The 16120-nt window shown below is 52.6% G+C and overlaps 1 protein-coding gene across 3 annotated transcripts; it reads right to left on the bottom strand.

Annotated features, from left to right (window-relative positions):
• Positions 1-2882: 2882 nt before the first annotated feature.
• FAM110A (family with sequence similarity 110 member A) lies at positions 2883-14925 on the bottom strand. Of its 3 annotated transcripts, none has more exons than XM_082359872.1 (2): positions 14651-14925; positions 2883-4447 (listed from the first exon to the last, which is right to left on the bottom strand). In XM_082359872.1, exon 2 carries the CDS (start codon positions 4349-4351, stop codon positions 3464-3466), a length of 888 nt encoding a protein of 295 aa, XP_082215998.1. In that variant the 5' UTR covers positions 4352-4447; positions 14651-14925; the 3' UTR covers positions 2883-3463. The 3 variants fall into 3 exon arrangements, with proteins under 3 accessions (XP_082215998.1, XP_082215997.1, XP_082215996.1); XM_082359871.1 differs by lacking the exon at positions 14651-14925 and adding an exon at positions 7819-8916; XM_082359870.1 differs by lacking the exon at positions 14651-14925 and adding an exon at positions 7454-7809.
• Between the last annotated feature and the right edge of the window lie 1195 nt (positions 14926-16120).

Genomic DNA, 16120 nt, shown 5'->3' with positions numbered 1-16120 from the left:
CACTCCCAAGAATAACCATAAACAAATACAGAACTCTAGCTAATGATATGCATGCTGAAGTGCCTTTAAGGGGAAGTGTATTGATGTTTGCAGCCTACTTTGAAAAGCTTCAAAAAAACCCAAGTTGTTTTAATGGATGGATAGATGGGTAGATGTCTGATAGAGGAAATACAGCAAAATATTAACAATTGTGCATCCAGTAGGTGATATATAAGTGTTCACTATATAATTCTTTCAACTTTTAAGTTTGAAATTTTTCTTAATAGAATTTTGGGGGAAATATATGAATATACTATCTGAAAAATAATATTAAATTTAAAAAAAAAACTGGATGGGGCTTCTGTCTTGGGCCTGGATGGACCCGCATACTCCCGCTGGACACAGGATGTCAGGCAGGATGGGGGTCTCCTCCCCCTGGTCCCCTTCAGCAACTCATTAACAAAGCCAGAACCATTTCATCAGGGACATGAACGATGCCCCTTGCTATATCCCATCCTCTGCCAAAAGGATAAACTGAGGTCCGGCAGGTAGGGATGGGTACATTTCCCAGGGAGCCCATCACACCTTCATGACAGAAGTGACCAGCCAGGTTGCCAGTCTCCCAAGCCCACGTGTGTATAATTAGCTAGTGGGAAATAGATCAGGGAGCAGATCTCCTCTCTGCCTAATTAGGGGCTAGGCAGCTGGGGCCAATCTGGCCTGGGGAAGCTGCTATGGCAGCCAGGCGGCCCCAGGGGACAGGGCAGCAGCTGCAGGCCCTCAGAGCGCCTGAAACACAGCGGCTGCCACTCACTGCCCCTCACACTCCAACTGGAGGCAAAACAATAGAGGGCCTGTTTCTGCAGATCCCCGAGGCTGGTAGACCGGTGGGTACCCCCTAGCCACTCCCTCCACAGAATCCTGGAGGAGGGGAAGCCCTCCCAGAAGCAGGCAGCCCCTGTCAGAGAAGTCAAGGCTCAATGTGACACCTTCCCCACTTCCAAGAATCCCTCCCTGCTCTCTTCCAACAGACCCTCCCAATGCTCCTCTCGGCTCGCCCCGGCCCAGCTCCTAGGAACAGCTCTGGTCTTAGGGCAGAAGTCCCTGAGTGTAAATGACTAGTTTCTGCTTGTCTGCCCCTTCCCTCCCCCTGGACTTGGCAGGGCCCATGGCTGTCTTGTCAACCGCTGGGCATCCAGTAGGTGCTCAATAGTGACTAGGAGGAAAGGCTGCCAGAATGGGGAAGAGAGGTGAGGCGTGTGTCGGGAGAATCAAGGAGCCAGAGTGCCGGTGACTGGGGTGTCCAGCAGGCCAGGGTGTGACCCCAGGCTGGAGTGCAGGCCTGCTCTGTGACAGCCCACAAGCCACTACCCCTCCCTGCTCTAAGACAAGAGGTGACCTTCTCAGGTGACCATAAAAAAGTCACCTTGAGGACTCAGTGACAGGTTTAGTATGAAAGGTCTGAGCCCAGCACTTAAACTTCCTCCAGGAACAAGGGGTCTCCCAGCCCATCACCAACAGTCCTGTGACCCGAACCTCAATTTCTTCACATGTAAAATGCAGCCAACACTCCGGCCTTCTTGTGTTTCTGGGGGTCTGGCAGCTCATGGCAAGGGGCAATCCTTAGCACCGAATTCTGGCTGGGTTGCCTTGGAGGGAAAGCTCTTTGACACCTCAAAGGACATGACCTCTGCAGAGCTTACCCAGATTATCCCCCCGACCCCATCACTCCTTTAACATGGGGACCAGGAGGCGCAGCTCCTGCGTTGCCAAACTTGCTGGGAGCCTATGGCGGGTCATTCCCCTCCTGTGCCTCAGTCTCCCCGTCTGTATCATGAGGGGTGAACTCCATTCTCAAGAATTTGAACACCATCCTCTTCTATAACCCGATTTCCCCTTGTTTCCCCAAATGGCCCAGGCCCAGCCAAGTCCCCTGGGGACTGGTTGTGGACTGTCAGACAGACAGACAGCTGGGCTGACCTGGATGTCTGTCAACAGCCCAACAGAAATCTCCTCTTTATGCTTAAAGTAAAACCTACATCAAACCTGTCACCAGGGCCCCCATTAGAGCTTCCTGTTTCTGAGTGCTGCAGCCCAGGCAGCCTGCGGGAGAGGAAGCACCACCCAGCCCTGCCACCCCCCCGCGGGAAGAGGGGATACAGAGGCCACCCAGGCTTTCACCCTTTGTGTGCCTGGCCCTGGCTGCTTCACCAGCCAAGGGTGGGGGACAGGGGTCTCCTAGCAGGTAACTAACCTGGAGGGAGACGGGAAGGAGCCGAGACCTCAAAGCCCAGTGCCAGCCACCTCCTTCCCCTTCCCCCAACCCAAACAGGACCATGCCTCCAACTCTCCCACTGAGGCCCACAGAGGGAGCACTGGCTTGCCGAGGGTCACCTAGAGTTGGAGGCAAGGCCACTCATTTTTGCTATCCACCTCAAGTCCCTCTTCCTCTAAGAATTTCCACTTCCAATCTCCAGTCGATGGCCTGGGTGACCTCAAGTTCAGGGCTTGCCCTCTCTGAGCTTCCTGCCCTCTTGGGAACTGGGCTGGGATGGGAAAGGGCAGAACACTTAACGGTTGGGGAGGGTCCATGTACCTGTCAGCCTTTCCCAGGCAGGTCCCCTTCCTGGTGCAGGGGCAAGTCCCCAGTCCTCTTCCCAGTTCTTTCCCGATTCACTCTGTGGCCAGAGCCAGCGTCCTCCACTAAGAAGGAGGCCCATCAGCTAGCCTCCCAGAGGGGTTATGAGGGTGCCCTGTGAGGCAAGCCTCAGGCAGAGCCAGCCACTGGCCTCATGCCCCCCCCAGATACTGGGGTGGACAATCACTGAGTTTTGAAGGCCCCACCCCAAGACTTCCCCCACCCTTTCCCCTTGTGTACACAGAAGAGTCTGATGACCCAGCACTTGAAAAACAAGCATTTGTGTTTATTAACCAAGAGGAGGGAAGTCAGAGCAGTGCAGACTCCTACCAGTCCTTTCTGTAGTCTACCCACCTAGGCCCAGGCTGGCAAGCCCCTTGAAGAATGTGGATAGGCCACTCCTTCCTACCCCCACCCCAGGGTGAGTTCCCAGGGAACCAAGGCCCACTGGGTAAGGAAGAGGAAGTCAGTAAAGGACAGAGGCCAAGGAAGGAAGAAAGAAACAGAGCTGCTGGGCAGACAGCTCTGGTGAGATCCCTTAGTCCCTCACTCTCAGTGGGAAGGGCTAAGTGCCCCAAATCCAAACCCACAAGCAGGGGTACATCCATGTCAAAACCCTACATGTGAGGCGTAGGCGGTAGTCCAAAGTCAAGAGCCAACTCTCTCCAGGTCAGTCCTTGTCAGATGGATGCTGGTCCAGCCTCTGAGCCTTTGCCTCTATAGCAAGTTCACACGAGGCAGCAGCCTCTGGTCTGCCCCAAGCCAGGGAATGGATGCAGGAGAGGTCAAGGGGCCTATGGCTTCTCTAAGATCTGTCCCGTGGCGAATGTCGAGTCCCATGGAGGCCTAGCCCTCAGCTGCTGGAGTCTCCCGCGCTTGTCGCAACCCATACAGCCATTTGATCACCCGGGCGTTGCGCTCTATCACTGACACGCCATAGGGGACGCGCTCCCGAGCCAGCTCCTCGATGGTGGCAGAGCTGCGGCGGGAGCAGCCCCCCTCGGAGCTAGCCGGCCCAGCACTGGGCCCAGCCAGGGACACGATGTCTGAGTTGGCCCGGGCTAGGTGGGCCACACCCAATCCCCGTGCCTCCTCCTGGTCCAGGCCGCAGAAGTTAAAAAATCGCTCCAGGTCAGCTGCTGCCCGGGAGAAGCGCTCACTCAGGTCTGACTTGGAGCGTTGCAAACCTGGGGGCCGGGCCGGGCTAGAGGTGGCGGCAGTGCCTGGTGATGGGCAGGGCTGGGCAGGTGACGCTGGCAGGGGAAGGACATCCACTCGGCGGACTGCAGCAATACTGGGTGGTGGGCGTGGGGGGGTGGCTGGGGGAGCCTGGCGGGCCCCCTCTGACCGTCCGGGGGTACGGCTGGCCTCAGCAGGGGACACAGGACTATCACACAAGTTGATGAGGCTGCTCAGGATGTCCAGGTCCAGCTGGGGCCGGCGGCCGGGGCCAGGCAGGACTCGGCGGCTAGGCGTGAGCACCGTGCGACGAGTTCCAGCACTGAAGAGTGGCTGTTTGCACAGCAGGGGCTGCACAGGTTCCTGGCGGGTACTGGCCACATGCAGGCTCTTGACGTACTTGGACTTGTCGGCCTCCAGGCGCTCTACAGCACTAGGTTTCCGGGCTCCACAGTCTGCTGGCCGCTGTAGCAGGTAGCCGGGGACCTTGGTCTGTAGGCGGAAAGGTAGGGCGGGGGTGTCTCGGGTTCCCGGAGTCAGCGTGTCCACAGGCATGGCTGTTACATACCCCGAGGGCTTCTGTCTGAGGAGACTGGAGAAATGAGGAGACAGAGATCCAGGCAGAAAGCTGGCAGCTGGACACAGCAACGGCTGCAGGGGAGGAAAGAAAGAAAGGGTCAGAGCACACTCAGACAAAGGCTCTGCAAAGACTGAGAGAGGCTGAAGACGCCTTCCCCATTAAAAGGTAAAGGCCACGCCTCTGATTCACAGAGAGCCAATCAGCAGGCAGAAAGCACCCGCTCACGGCCCTGTGGCTCCGCCCACCCCCCCTCCTTCTCCGAGGGCCCAGCCCAGCTGAGGCAGAGACAAAAAAAAGGTGCCAAAGAAGAAAGACACGGGCAGCCTGTGCAGAAAAGACGGGACATGGCACATTTTAAAGGAAGCAAAGGGGGTTCCAGGCTGAGTGCTGGGCACCAGCCGGCTCAACTTTAGTGGGTCCTCTTCACAGTTCCATCTTGCAAATGGGTAAACTGAACCCCAGGGAGGCGAGCTTGATTAACCTAATTCAGTAAGTTGGTGGCTCTGCCCCTTGCCTCCAAGCAGGGAGGTGCTTGCGCAGGGGTCTTGGGGTTGAGTGACCAAGAGAAAGGGCTCCAACCCCACACCCCACCTGGAATACCCACAGGAAGCCTGGTACCACCTCCACCCCACACTCACCCAGGCAGGAAGCTGCCCTGTGCCACCCGCCTAGACATGCCAGGCCCCAGGCATAGCAGCAGAACTTGTGGAGGAGGAGTGTAGAAAGTCCCCACCCCTGCCCCAGTGGAGTCCAGACACCCATTAGCTTCCAGTATGAAATTCCAATGCCAGGCCCACAGTGATCCATGGATGCCTGTCAGGTGGAAACGTCAGCCCTGAGCTATGCTGCTCTGAGAGAAGCTGGAAATGCCCAAGATCACACAGCCCTGCTTAGGAGCATCCAGCAGACTCTGGATCTGCCAGCAGCAGTAGGATGGACACGCATAGGCAGGAGGGCCCACATCTGGATGCACAAGTCTCCACATGATCACCTAAGCATCAGGGCCCAGTACCCCCGCCATCAGGCCACCCCTGTCCCTTTTTCCAAGGAAGGGCTAGAGCCACAAAGTGCCCCCCGCAGTCCCCTGGAGATGGGCCAGAAGAAAACCCATAGAGCAAGTCCTGAACCCTTTCATGTGTAAAATGGGGGAAAGGGACTCTGTCTAGGTGATCCTCAAGAGGACCTGTAGCTCAGGCCATCTAAACCTGTATTGTCTAATTCAACAGTCACTAGCCACATATGGCTACTCAGCCTTAACTTTAAATTTATAGTAAATACACACAATTCAGTTCCTGAATCACACTAGCCACATTTTAAGGGCTCAATAGTCATATGTGGCCAGTGGTCACTATACTAGACAGCACAGATTAAAGCATTTCCGGCCATAGCAGAAAGCTATGTTGGACAGCCCCACCTAGATATCCAGAATGCCAGGAGGGAAGAGTCTGGATTGGGGAGGGGAGAGAGGAATCTGTCTTCTAGACATGTGACACCATCCTTTCCTGTAATCTTCCAAGTCTGGGATACGGGTCATTGTCACCTCATTTTTACAGATGGAGAAACTGAGACTCAAAGAAGTGACCAACCTAGGTCCCAGAGACAATAAATAAGACACAAATTCATATGAAGCCTAATTCACTTATCTAAAAAAACCGAATAGTTGTACTCATTGTTGCTCACATTCTCCTAAAACAGCTCCATGAAGGGGGTGGGGGTGGGGGTGGGGTGTCTGTTTTGTTCACTGTATCTCAGTTTCAAGATATTGCCCTTTACACATAATAGGCAGTCAATAAATTTTTACTGAGCTGAAATACCTATGGGGACCAAATGTAAGCAGGCAGACCAGGGATAAGCTAGAGAGGGGCCTACCCACCCTACTGCAGGCATATGGGTCCAAGATGGTAGGTATAGAATGTTCTAGGAAGCTGGGAATCCAGAGTGCATGGAAACTCTAGATTCTTAGCATATTTGATAATAATAATTTTAAAAACAGTGCATGGACAGGGCAAACAAAACATGCCTGCAAACATATCTGCCCCCCGCCCCAGTCTGGCCCCCAGCCCCCAGTCTGAGACCTCTGCAGCAAAGGCAAGTTGACAATAGAACCTTGGAGGCTGTTGGCCCAGAGCCAGAGCTGCTCCCGAGTTAGAAGGGATAGAGTAGGTGGGAGAGAAAGGCTGCCCCACTCAGGGCCCATCCCCAAGGAGACCTCAGGAGGGAAGGGTCACGGGAAAGGCAGCCTTGCTGAGCCCTGTCAATGTAGCTAGACTCTGCCCTACCCCCCGGCCGCCGCCTCCCAAACCAGTCCAACCCGTTGGTGGCAGCTGTTTCCTCCCGGGCACCATCCCGGGAAACAGAAGGAGGAAGGAGTTCAGATGGGCAGGGCTAGGGCAAACGTTCTGCGACACCCCCCCTCCGCCCTCCACCCGGCTCGGGCCCCCACCCCCTCCGGCCGGACATGCAGACCCCAGGGGCTCTTCCGGCGGGACCCGGACAGATGCTAGAAGCCAAGCCCGGCTTTGGGGCCGCTGGCCCTCTCGCCCGGAGCTGGCCCCCTCGCCCGCTGTGCGCCTTGCGCAAGCAGCTGCGCCTCTTCCAGACTTGGTTTCCTTATGTGTGAAATGCTGTTAAAAATACACCTTCCTGATCCTCCAGGTCACCGTGAGGATGGAGCGATAAAAACAAGTTGAGGACTTTCCTCAGCACCTGTTAAAAAGGCGGCGCTGCATGAACTGGGCTCCTTGTTTTTATTATGAATTTGACCTAACTCCTGAGACCGCCCCTCTCGCAGGGGTCTCTAAGCATTCTCCAGAAGAGTCTGCCCGAGCCTAAGCGGCGGACAAAGGAGGCTAATCAGTGAACAAGACTCATTTCACAGGTGGGCAAAGCACGATGTGCTGTGGCTCCTGCAAGTTGAAGCCAGGGTCCCGGTCCCCACGTGGGACTCGTGTCCTCTCTGAGGCCTCCTCTCATCGCCCAACGCCCCACCCACGGATTTCAAACACTACCCACAAATGACCGCAGAAGCGCCGGCCCCGGACCCTTCTCATTGGCATCCCCGGGGCACGCAGCCTCACCTTGCTCACTCCCCACCGGCTTCCCTGGCGTCAGCCTCAGGTGGCTGCGGAGGGGGAGTACGGAGAGCACGGATCCCTGGTCTGGCTTTTGCCCTTCCCAATTGGGGGCAATCTTGGAGACTCCCAGCGGCGCAGGACGCCAAGAGCCCGGCGACATGCTCTGTGATTCTGTCTGCTCGCCGCCCCTCTCTGAGCCCGGGTTGTCCTGGCTCTTAAATGAGGGAGCTGATGGCACGATTCCACAGCCTCGTCTAGGCCTGAAGGTGAGGCCCTGCCCGGGCCCCGCCTTCCCCAAGGAGGAGGGAGAGGTGCCCAGGCAGCCCCCGACCCCGGCCCGGTGCCCCCCGGCTCCGGCCCGCACGTACCTGGCTGCGCCCTTGCCGCCGCTCTGCGCTGCTCCGGCCCGGCCCACCTGGGCTCAGGTAACACGCGTTTGCGCAACTTCCGGCGGCCGGCCCCGGGCAGGTGAACACGCCGGCCCAGGTATTACTCGAAAAGGGAGAACGAAAGCCAGGCAGCGGCGGGGACCCGACCCCAGCCGCCCCCGGCCTACCCCAGGAAGCTCTTCCGAGAGCCAGGCCCACCTATCCCACAGCTGCACTGGCCCGCACGTCTGGCGCACAGAGTCTTAGTGGCCAGCTCAGGCAACCGCACCCATCTTGGGGATGGAAAAACTGAGTCCCCCTTTCTCACAGCCACAATGACCACCAGTTAATGTATTAACTTCTCCTGGTGTTAATTAACCCATTTTAATCTTCCCAACAACCCCTACAAGGGGAGCTCTATTATTATCCACATTTGACTAATGGAAAACTGAGGCTGGGACAGGCTGAGTCAGTTGCCAAAGTCACCCTGGAGAGTCCAACCTGGGCACTTTCCCCCCCAGACCAAGCCTTAATTAATGCCACCCCTTTCTAGCTGTGTGTCCCCAAGCAGGTTGCTGGACCTCTCTGGCCTTCCATTCTGTCAATAAAGGAAAGCCCCACCTTCCAGGCCAGGTCAGTGTGAGTTCTTAGAGCTTGAGAGTGCCTGTAGAAGCTTTGTGCAAGCTGTAAACATTAGTAAGGACAGCAATAATAGAAATAATAATAACTAGAATTTTTGAGTGCCAGACACTGTACTTATTTAAATCTCTGGACCGCCCTGGGAGGGAGGAACTATTTGATCCCCATTTTACAGATGAAGAGACTGTAGCCCTGCAGGAAGGAACTCCTGGGAGGGAGGTGATTGTCTCTTCTGCCAGCCCAAGCTCTATTATGTCACTTCAGGTGGGACATTTGATTAAGCCAGTTTCCACTGGGATTCTGAGGCCCAGAGAAGGAATTGCGCACTGGGCTCCGACCTGAGCCCCAGGGAGGTCAAAGAGGGCCCACTTCCATGTCTGTGCCTGGTAGGGGCTGCACCAGGGTTGAGGTGGAGGGCATGAGGGGACAGGAAGTGACTCAAGGAACAGCTCTCCTCCACCTGGGAGTGAGTCAGCCCTGAAGCCACTTCCAGCCCCTGGGTCCTGATTTTAGGGGGATAAGGGAGGTGACAAGACCATCATTCTCCACAGCAGCCTGCTGTGTCCCTGCCTAGCCCTCTACTAAGGCAACAGTGGGGAAGGATTAGGGGGAGTGGTTGTGCTCAGTTAGGTTCTAACAGTAGTAAAAGCAAGACAACAGTGACAATTTTTATAAAATGGGTAAGACCTTTTCCAAGTGCTTTCTTTGTACCTGGCATTTGTTCTAAGCTCTTTATATGTGTAAACACATTTAATCCTCACACCTACACTATAAGGTAGATACTACTATTATGACCATTTTACAGTTGAGAAAACTGAGGCATGGAGAGGTGGGGCCACTTGCCTGAGGTCACACAGCTGGTAAATGGCAGAGCCAGAACTTGAACCCAGGCCCGGGTCTGGGGGGCAGGGGTGTGGAGAAGACAGTCCTCAGTGTTGGGCTTTGGCCACTCACTGGGGAACTCCTAAGGAATCTATAGCCTCTCTCTCTGGGCCCCAGAGGGAAAAGCCACCTTAGGAATCACTCCCTGGCTATGGTTCTGGGTCTTGTTTCCTCAGCTATAAAATGAGGGCAATAATGGCAATGTTTTCCCAACAGAAATCAGATGTCATCACAGCTCTGCTTAAACCACCCCATCCCCAGCCCCCAAGGCTCCCCATCTCCTGAGAATAAAATCCAAACTCTCCACTTGGCCCTCAGGCCCTCCAAGATCCAGTCCCTGCCCTCCTCTCCCACCTCATCTCCAGCTTTTCCTGCTCTAGCCATAGAGTCCTCCCTGCTGTTCCTGAGCACACCAAGGTCTTTCCTGCCTCAGGGCCTTTGCACCATCCTTTCTCTGCCTGGAACCTCTTCCCTCTTCGCCTCTTCAGAGAGGCTTCCCTGACCACCCTGAGGCTCCTGCCAACTCTCTTACCCAGTCTGTTCCCTTCCAAGCATTCATCTCACCCTGTCATTTTAGATATTCACTATCACTTGTTTCCTATCTCACCCATTGGGCTAAGAACTCCATCACACTCTTCCATATTTCCTTCCTCCAGTGACAAAGCACAAGAGGGGATGCCATTGACCAAGTGGCAGGACTAAAACCCAGGCCACCTCAAAGACCAAGGCCCCTCAGCACCAAGCCTCCTCCCACCCCCAAACCCTGACCCAGGCCTTCCCCCACCTGTCCCACTCCTCCTCCAGCCTCCAGGAGCCCCTATTCAAGCTGGAATCCAGACAGCTCTAGCTGAGCCCTGTCCGTCCTCCAAAGCTACCACATCCAAATCTCTGCACACGCTGGGTCCACTGCCGGCAATGCCCTTTTCCACTCCAGCGCCCTGGACACCCCTGTAGAATGGACTCTAGGACCAGCCAGAGTGAGTTCAAATCCCAGGTCCACCAGTGATTAGCTATGAAACTTGGGTAAGATACTTAACTTCTCCATGCTTTGATTTCCCCAGCTGTAAAACAGGATCCCTAACAGTGCCTCCCTCCCAGTGTGAGGCCTGTACATGACAAGCGCCACCAAAATGTGAGCTGTGATAACTCTTCCACGAAACAGATGCTCCAATGCCCAACTCCTGGGTGAGGTCTTCATCAGCCCAGACTGAATGTTGACCACTTCTCTCAGAGGTTACAAATCTAAGAATGCAGACTCACTTGAGTAGCTATTTCTCCAAAAGAAGGTATACAAATGGCCAATAAGCACAAGAAAAGATGCTCAGCATCACTTATCATTAGGGAAATGCAAATCAAAACCAGAATGAGATACCATATCACACCCATAAGATAGCCATTATCAAACATACAAACAAACAAACAAAAACAGAAAATAACAAGTGTTGATGAGGATGAGGAGAAATTAGAAACCTTGTGCACTGTTGGGAATATAAAATGGTGCAGCCACTGTGGAAACGGTGTGGCGGTTAGGCAAAATTTTTCAATAGAATTACTATAGGATCCAGCAATTCTACTTCTGGGTATATGCCCAAAAGAACTGAAAGCAGGGACTTGAACAGACATTTGTACACCAATGTTCATAGTAGCATTATTCACAATAGCCAAAAGGTGGAAAAAACCCAAGTGTCCATTGACAGATAAATAAACAAAATGTGGTATATGGTATATACATACAGTGGAATGTTATTTAACCTTAAAAATGATGGAAATTCTGACACATGCTACAACATGGATGAACCTTGAAGTCATTACGCTAAGTGAAATAAGCCAGCCACAAAAGAACAAATACTGTATGATTCCACTTATATGATGTACCTCGAGTAGTCAAATTCATAGAGGCAGAAAGTAGAAAGGTGATTGCCAGGGGCTGGAGGGAGAAGAGAATGAGGAATTACTACTGTTCAATGGGTATGGAGTTTCCATTAGTGATGGTTGCACAACAATGTGAATGAACTTAATGCCACTGGACTGTACACTTAAAAATGGTTAAAATGGGGCTTCCCTGGTGGCGTAGTGGTTGAGAATCTGCCTGCCAATGCAGGGGACACGGGTTCGAGCCCTGGTCTGGGAGGATCCCACATGCCGCACAGCGACTAGGCCCGTGAGCCACAGTTGCTGAGCCTGCGCGTTTGGAGCCTGTGCTCCGCAACAAGAGAGGCTGCGATTGTGAGAGGCCCGCGCACCGCGATGAAGAGTGGCCCCCACTTGCCGCAACTGGGGAAAGCCCTCGCACAGAAACGAAGACCCAACATAGCCATAAATAAATAAATAAATAAAATTAAAAAAAAAAAAAAAGCAATCCTTAAAAGCTGTGAGAAGAGAGAGAAAAAAAATGGTTAAAATGGTAAATTGTATTTTATATACATTAAAAAAGAAAAGAAAAAGAAAAAAAAGAGGGTGCAGAGTCTGGAGCCAGACTCCCTGGATTCCAATTCCAGCTCTAGGTGCAAGTTATTAAACATCTCTTGTGCTCAGTTTCCCTTCATAAGGAGAAAATAACAGCAATAATAACTACCATACATCATAGAATTGAGAGAATTAAAGGAGTTCATACTTGTAAAGTACTTAGCACACAGTAAGGGCTCAAGAGGTGTCAGGGATTTCTATTTTTTGCTAAGGGGGCAGGAGGTGTGGTTTCTGATGTTTTTCATTTTCATGACATCGTGCACTCCCACCTCACCCCTCCCTTCCACCTGCTTCTCATTCTATTCAGCAGAAGCTCGGCCCAGACTTGGGCGGAGACAGGGAGGCCCTCTCCTGCCCCAGAGGGATTCAGGAAGGCTCCTGGCAGCAGACAGCCAGCCAGTAGGACAGCCCTGCTCGATTTCAGCCCAGCTGTCAGGGTCAGAGACAGCCAGCTGGGCATCCTCCAGGGCCACACCAAACCCCACACTATTTCTGGAATTTTCCCAGATGCTCGTGCCCTGGCTTGCCTGGAGTCAGCCTTGCCCAGGGCAACCTTGCACAGACCTTAGGAAGGGAGAGGCAAACAGGCTGTGGGAGGGGTGTGGGTGCAGCCACCTAAGACAGCGATCTACTGTTTGGCCTACGACCTCACACGTCCACCAACTCAATCCGCTGGGCCTCAGGTTTGCACCTGAGCTTGCAAAATGAGGACAAAGGGACTAGCAGTGGAGACTGAGTAAGAGAGATATCACATGCAAAGCCTTAGGGAAGGGCCTGGCACGCAGGATAGGGTAGGGAAGGTGGGATTGGGACAGACCCACAACCTAGCCCACTTCCTGGCCCAGATTGCCCTCTGCCCGGGCCTGAGCTCACCATCATGGCTTCTTTTCTCGGCCCAAGGAAGTGAAGAAACTTGCCCAAAGTCACAAGCAAGTTAATGACAGATCACAGACAGGGCAGTGGTCTCATGATTAGATAAATAATCTAAAATACATACATACATACTTTTTTCAACCAGATGATACATGTGCATGGCTCAAAATTCAAAAGCTATAAAGGGAATGAAGTTTAAAAAAAAAAAACAACTCCCTCCATTCCTATCCCCAGCCACCCAGTTCCCCTCCCTGCAGGAATCGTGTGATCAAACGGTTGTATGTCCTTCCACGGAGATTTTAGGCACATACAAGCAATGATGGACATATATTCTTTCTATTTTTTATGCATGTGGCAACATGCTCTGTGCACTGTTTTCGTCTTGCTCTTTCACTGAATAATATATGTTGTTCTTAATAATACGTGTTATTAACATATTATTAATTATAATGTTATTAATAAACTTAATATATGTTGTGCTACATCAGTACATAAAGAGCCCATCAGCCCCTACCGATGGCCATTGAGCGTGTGTGTCTAGTCTCTATTACAAACCACACTGCAGCCTCACTGTGCCTACGTCATTCTGCCTAGAAGTGGGACAGCTAGGTCAGGGGGATGCATGTGTAATTGTGACAGAGATGGGGGACTGTGCTCCATGGAGGCCATACCAGTTGGTCTCCCACCAGCAGAACACAGAGCAAATGATCAATGTTAGCTTTAGTCATTTGATTACTGGGGCTTTGGGTACCCCTCAATTTTGCACTGGAGGCAACTACCTCATTTGTCTCACCCTAGCCCCTCCCTGTATCACATTCCAGTCAGTGAAGATAATAAACTCACTAATAAGTGAAATTATATGACATCAGATGGGGTAAACGCGACTGAGAAAAACAAAATAGACAAAGCGGAGGGCAGGGCATAGGAAGGCAGTAAATATTTGTTGAAAGAATGAAGGAAAGACTTGTTTTCTTTCTGATCTCCCAGAGCTCCTCTACCCAAAGCCAGGAGACGGGTTTGGAGGAGAGAGGGTAAGTAACTCCTCTTGAAGAGATTCAAGACTCCCAGATGCTACAATTCTGAGTGTCTAGGATTCTAAGATGGAAGCCAGATAGACTGGGAACCAGCCCCAGAGTTGCCAAGTCTGACCATGTGACTTTGAGCAAGGGGCTTAACCTCTTAGAACCTCAGTTTCCCCACCTACAAAAGGAAAACAACAATAGCAACCTGTGGTGGGGGCTCCCCAGGAAGCAAGGACTGGTGCAGGTCAGATGCTCTACCAGGAGGGGTCCCGGGCCCACCCCCAACTCCAAAGTCTCTGGTGACTAGTGTCTTCCGTTGAGGGTGTGCCTCTACCCTTTCCCCCAACCTGGGGTAGATTCCCAAGAGTCCTACAGCCAAAGGTCCAAGAGTCCAGGACCAAACCATCAGCTGCTGACCTGGCACCTAGCTCAGGAATGTCAGTCCCTCCCGATCCCCCCAGCTCTTTTTTCTGAGGGGGACAGCACTGTAATTCAGAGCCCCGTGAGCGGAAGGATCCCAAGTGAGCCCTAAATCCACCCGCTGGCTTTCCGGAGAAGTGAAGACAGATGCCCTGGAGGAGACCCCAGGACGCTGCGGGGAAGAGGCAGCCGGGAGGGGATGCAGCCAGGGCTCTACTGGCCATGTTCCGGTTGATAAGAGGCTAAGAAAGTGACCACCGGTTACCCGTCTGGGTTTCTCAAGGTAAATCTAGATCTACCCAGACTAGAGGCTGAGAGATGGAGCAGAAGGACCTGAATCGGATTCTCTGCCAGACTTCGCCTGAGCAAGACACTTGCCTTCCTGGGCCTCAGCGTTCTCATCTGTGAAATGGGGTACCACAACCTCTCGGCAGGTACGACTCGGGGAGGACGCGCACCGCACGCGCTCGGTGAATGGAGCCCCCCGCCCCTTGACCCGGGCTCGCGCCCCGGACCACCCGTGCCCTCACCTGGAGCCCACGCTAGGCGAGTCCGGCTCCTCCAGTGCGGGTCTTGAGGAGGCTGACAGCTCGGACCCAGGCGGGGAATGGCCGCACCCAACGCGGCTCGGGAGGCCTCAGCCCCACGTGAGGACCCGCGGGGCCTCTTCGCAGCTGTCCTCCTTAACTGAGATAAGCCGGGGGACCTGACTGTCCCAAGGCCCCCAACAGAGCGAAGGTCCTGGGACGCAGGGGAAGGGGAAGTGAGCGCGCCGCCCCACTCCCACCCCCGACACCGGAATGGTTTGCCCTGGAAATCCTGATTGGTTTCTCTCTTCCGTTCGAACGCCGCGCGGCCCGCGTTGCCAGGCGACCGCTTAGCTTCGGCCGGGCGAGGAAGCACCCCGGCTCCGCAGCCCCTCCCCGCCGCTCACCTCCACAGTGGCCTCAGGTTCTTCCGGCAGCCTCTTTAGCTCAGGCACCTAATTCTTTTCCTTGCTAGTCCCGACTTCAGCTAACGCGCTGTGTGAGCCAGTGCAAGCCCATTTCCCTCTCTGTTCCCCTAACTGCACAATTATGAGTGAGTTAGCGTTAAGATGTGCATGCCCAGCAGTCCAGAAATTTACTAAGAAAATAACCAAAGATGTGAGCAAAGATTAATATAGTCCAGCGTTATTTATCATAGCAAAATAATGGAAATAACTTCAGTGCTCAGTGAAAGGAGATTGGTTATATAAATCCATCCTGCAGAAGAACTGAGTTTTTTACATACCAGTTAGCTTTGCATGACAAAACTCTTGTCAGTGCTCATGGCATAACCCTCTGAGATAGGTACCTTTAATTATCCCCACTTTCTGATGAGGAATATTAGGCAGTCATTAAAAATGATGCAGTTAAAATACACTTAAAGTATGGGGAAAACACTAAGAAAGTATTAAATTTTTAAAAAGTATGTTTCAAAGCACTATGTACAACATAAATATGCATTAAATACATAATGGTAATATCACATGTACTATATTTATGTATAAACATTTATAATAACAGCAGTTAATTTCTTCTTTCTGCTTGTATGAATTTTCCAAATTTCCAATAGTTAAACCAGTCAAGGGAAAAAAAAGAATACATTTTTTTAAAGAGGATTAGAAAAATTAACTCTAACACCCCTTCCAGATGAGCAAATTTTTTAGCTGTGAGTCACTGTTTGGGTGTAGGGCATTGCTCAGTTTGGACTCAGCCTCTTTCTATCCCAGGTGGTGTTTTTCATTCTCTGATTGAATTGTCAGTGACTGAGCACTGACTGTGTACATGCCTTGGACAGGTGTGGGAGGAGGCCTAATAATAAACAGCTAACAATGACTGCATGTTCTGGCATGGGCACCAACTAACCATATCAGAACAGATACTATCATAAACAGGGAGTCTGTGAGGACCAGCTAAATATCAAACCTGGCACTAACTGTGCCCTCTGCTAGATGGTGCTCAAATGTACCCACATTT

The sequence above is a fragment of the Balaenoptera borealis genome (genome assembly GCF_965194805.1).
Source record: "Balaenoptera borealis genome assembly, chromosome: 16".
Lineage (NCBI taxonomy): Eukaryota > Metazoa > Chordata > Mammalia > Artiodactyla > Balaenopteridae > Balaenoptera > Balaenoptera borealis.
Note: the sequence above shows the minus strand (reverse complement) of the source record. Positions and strands in the feature narration are given on the sequence as shown.

Coding starts and splice junctions, on each gene's coding strand:
- FAM110A (XM_082359872.1), bottom strand. CDS start 4,351: ATGCCTGTGGACACGCTGACTCCGGGAACCCGAGACACCCCCGCCCTA.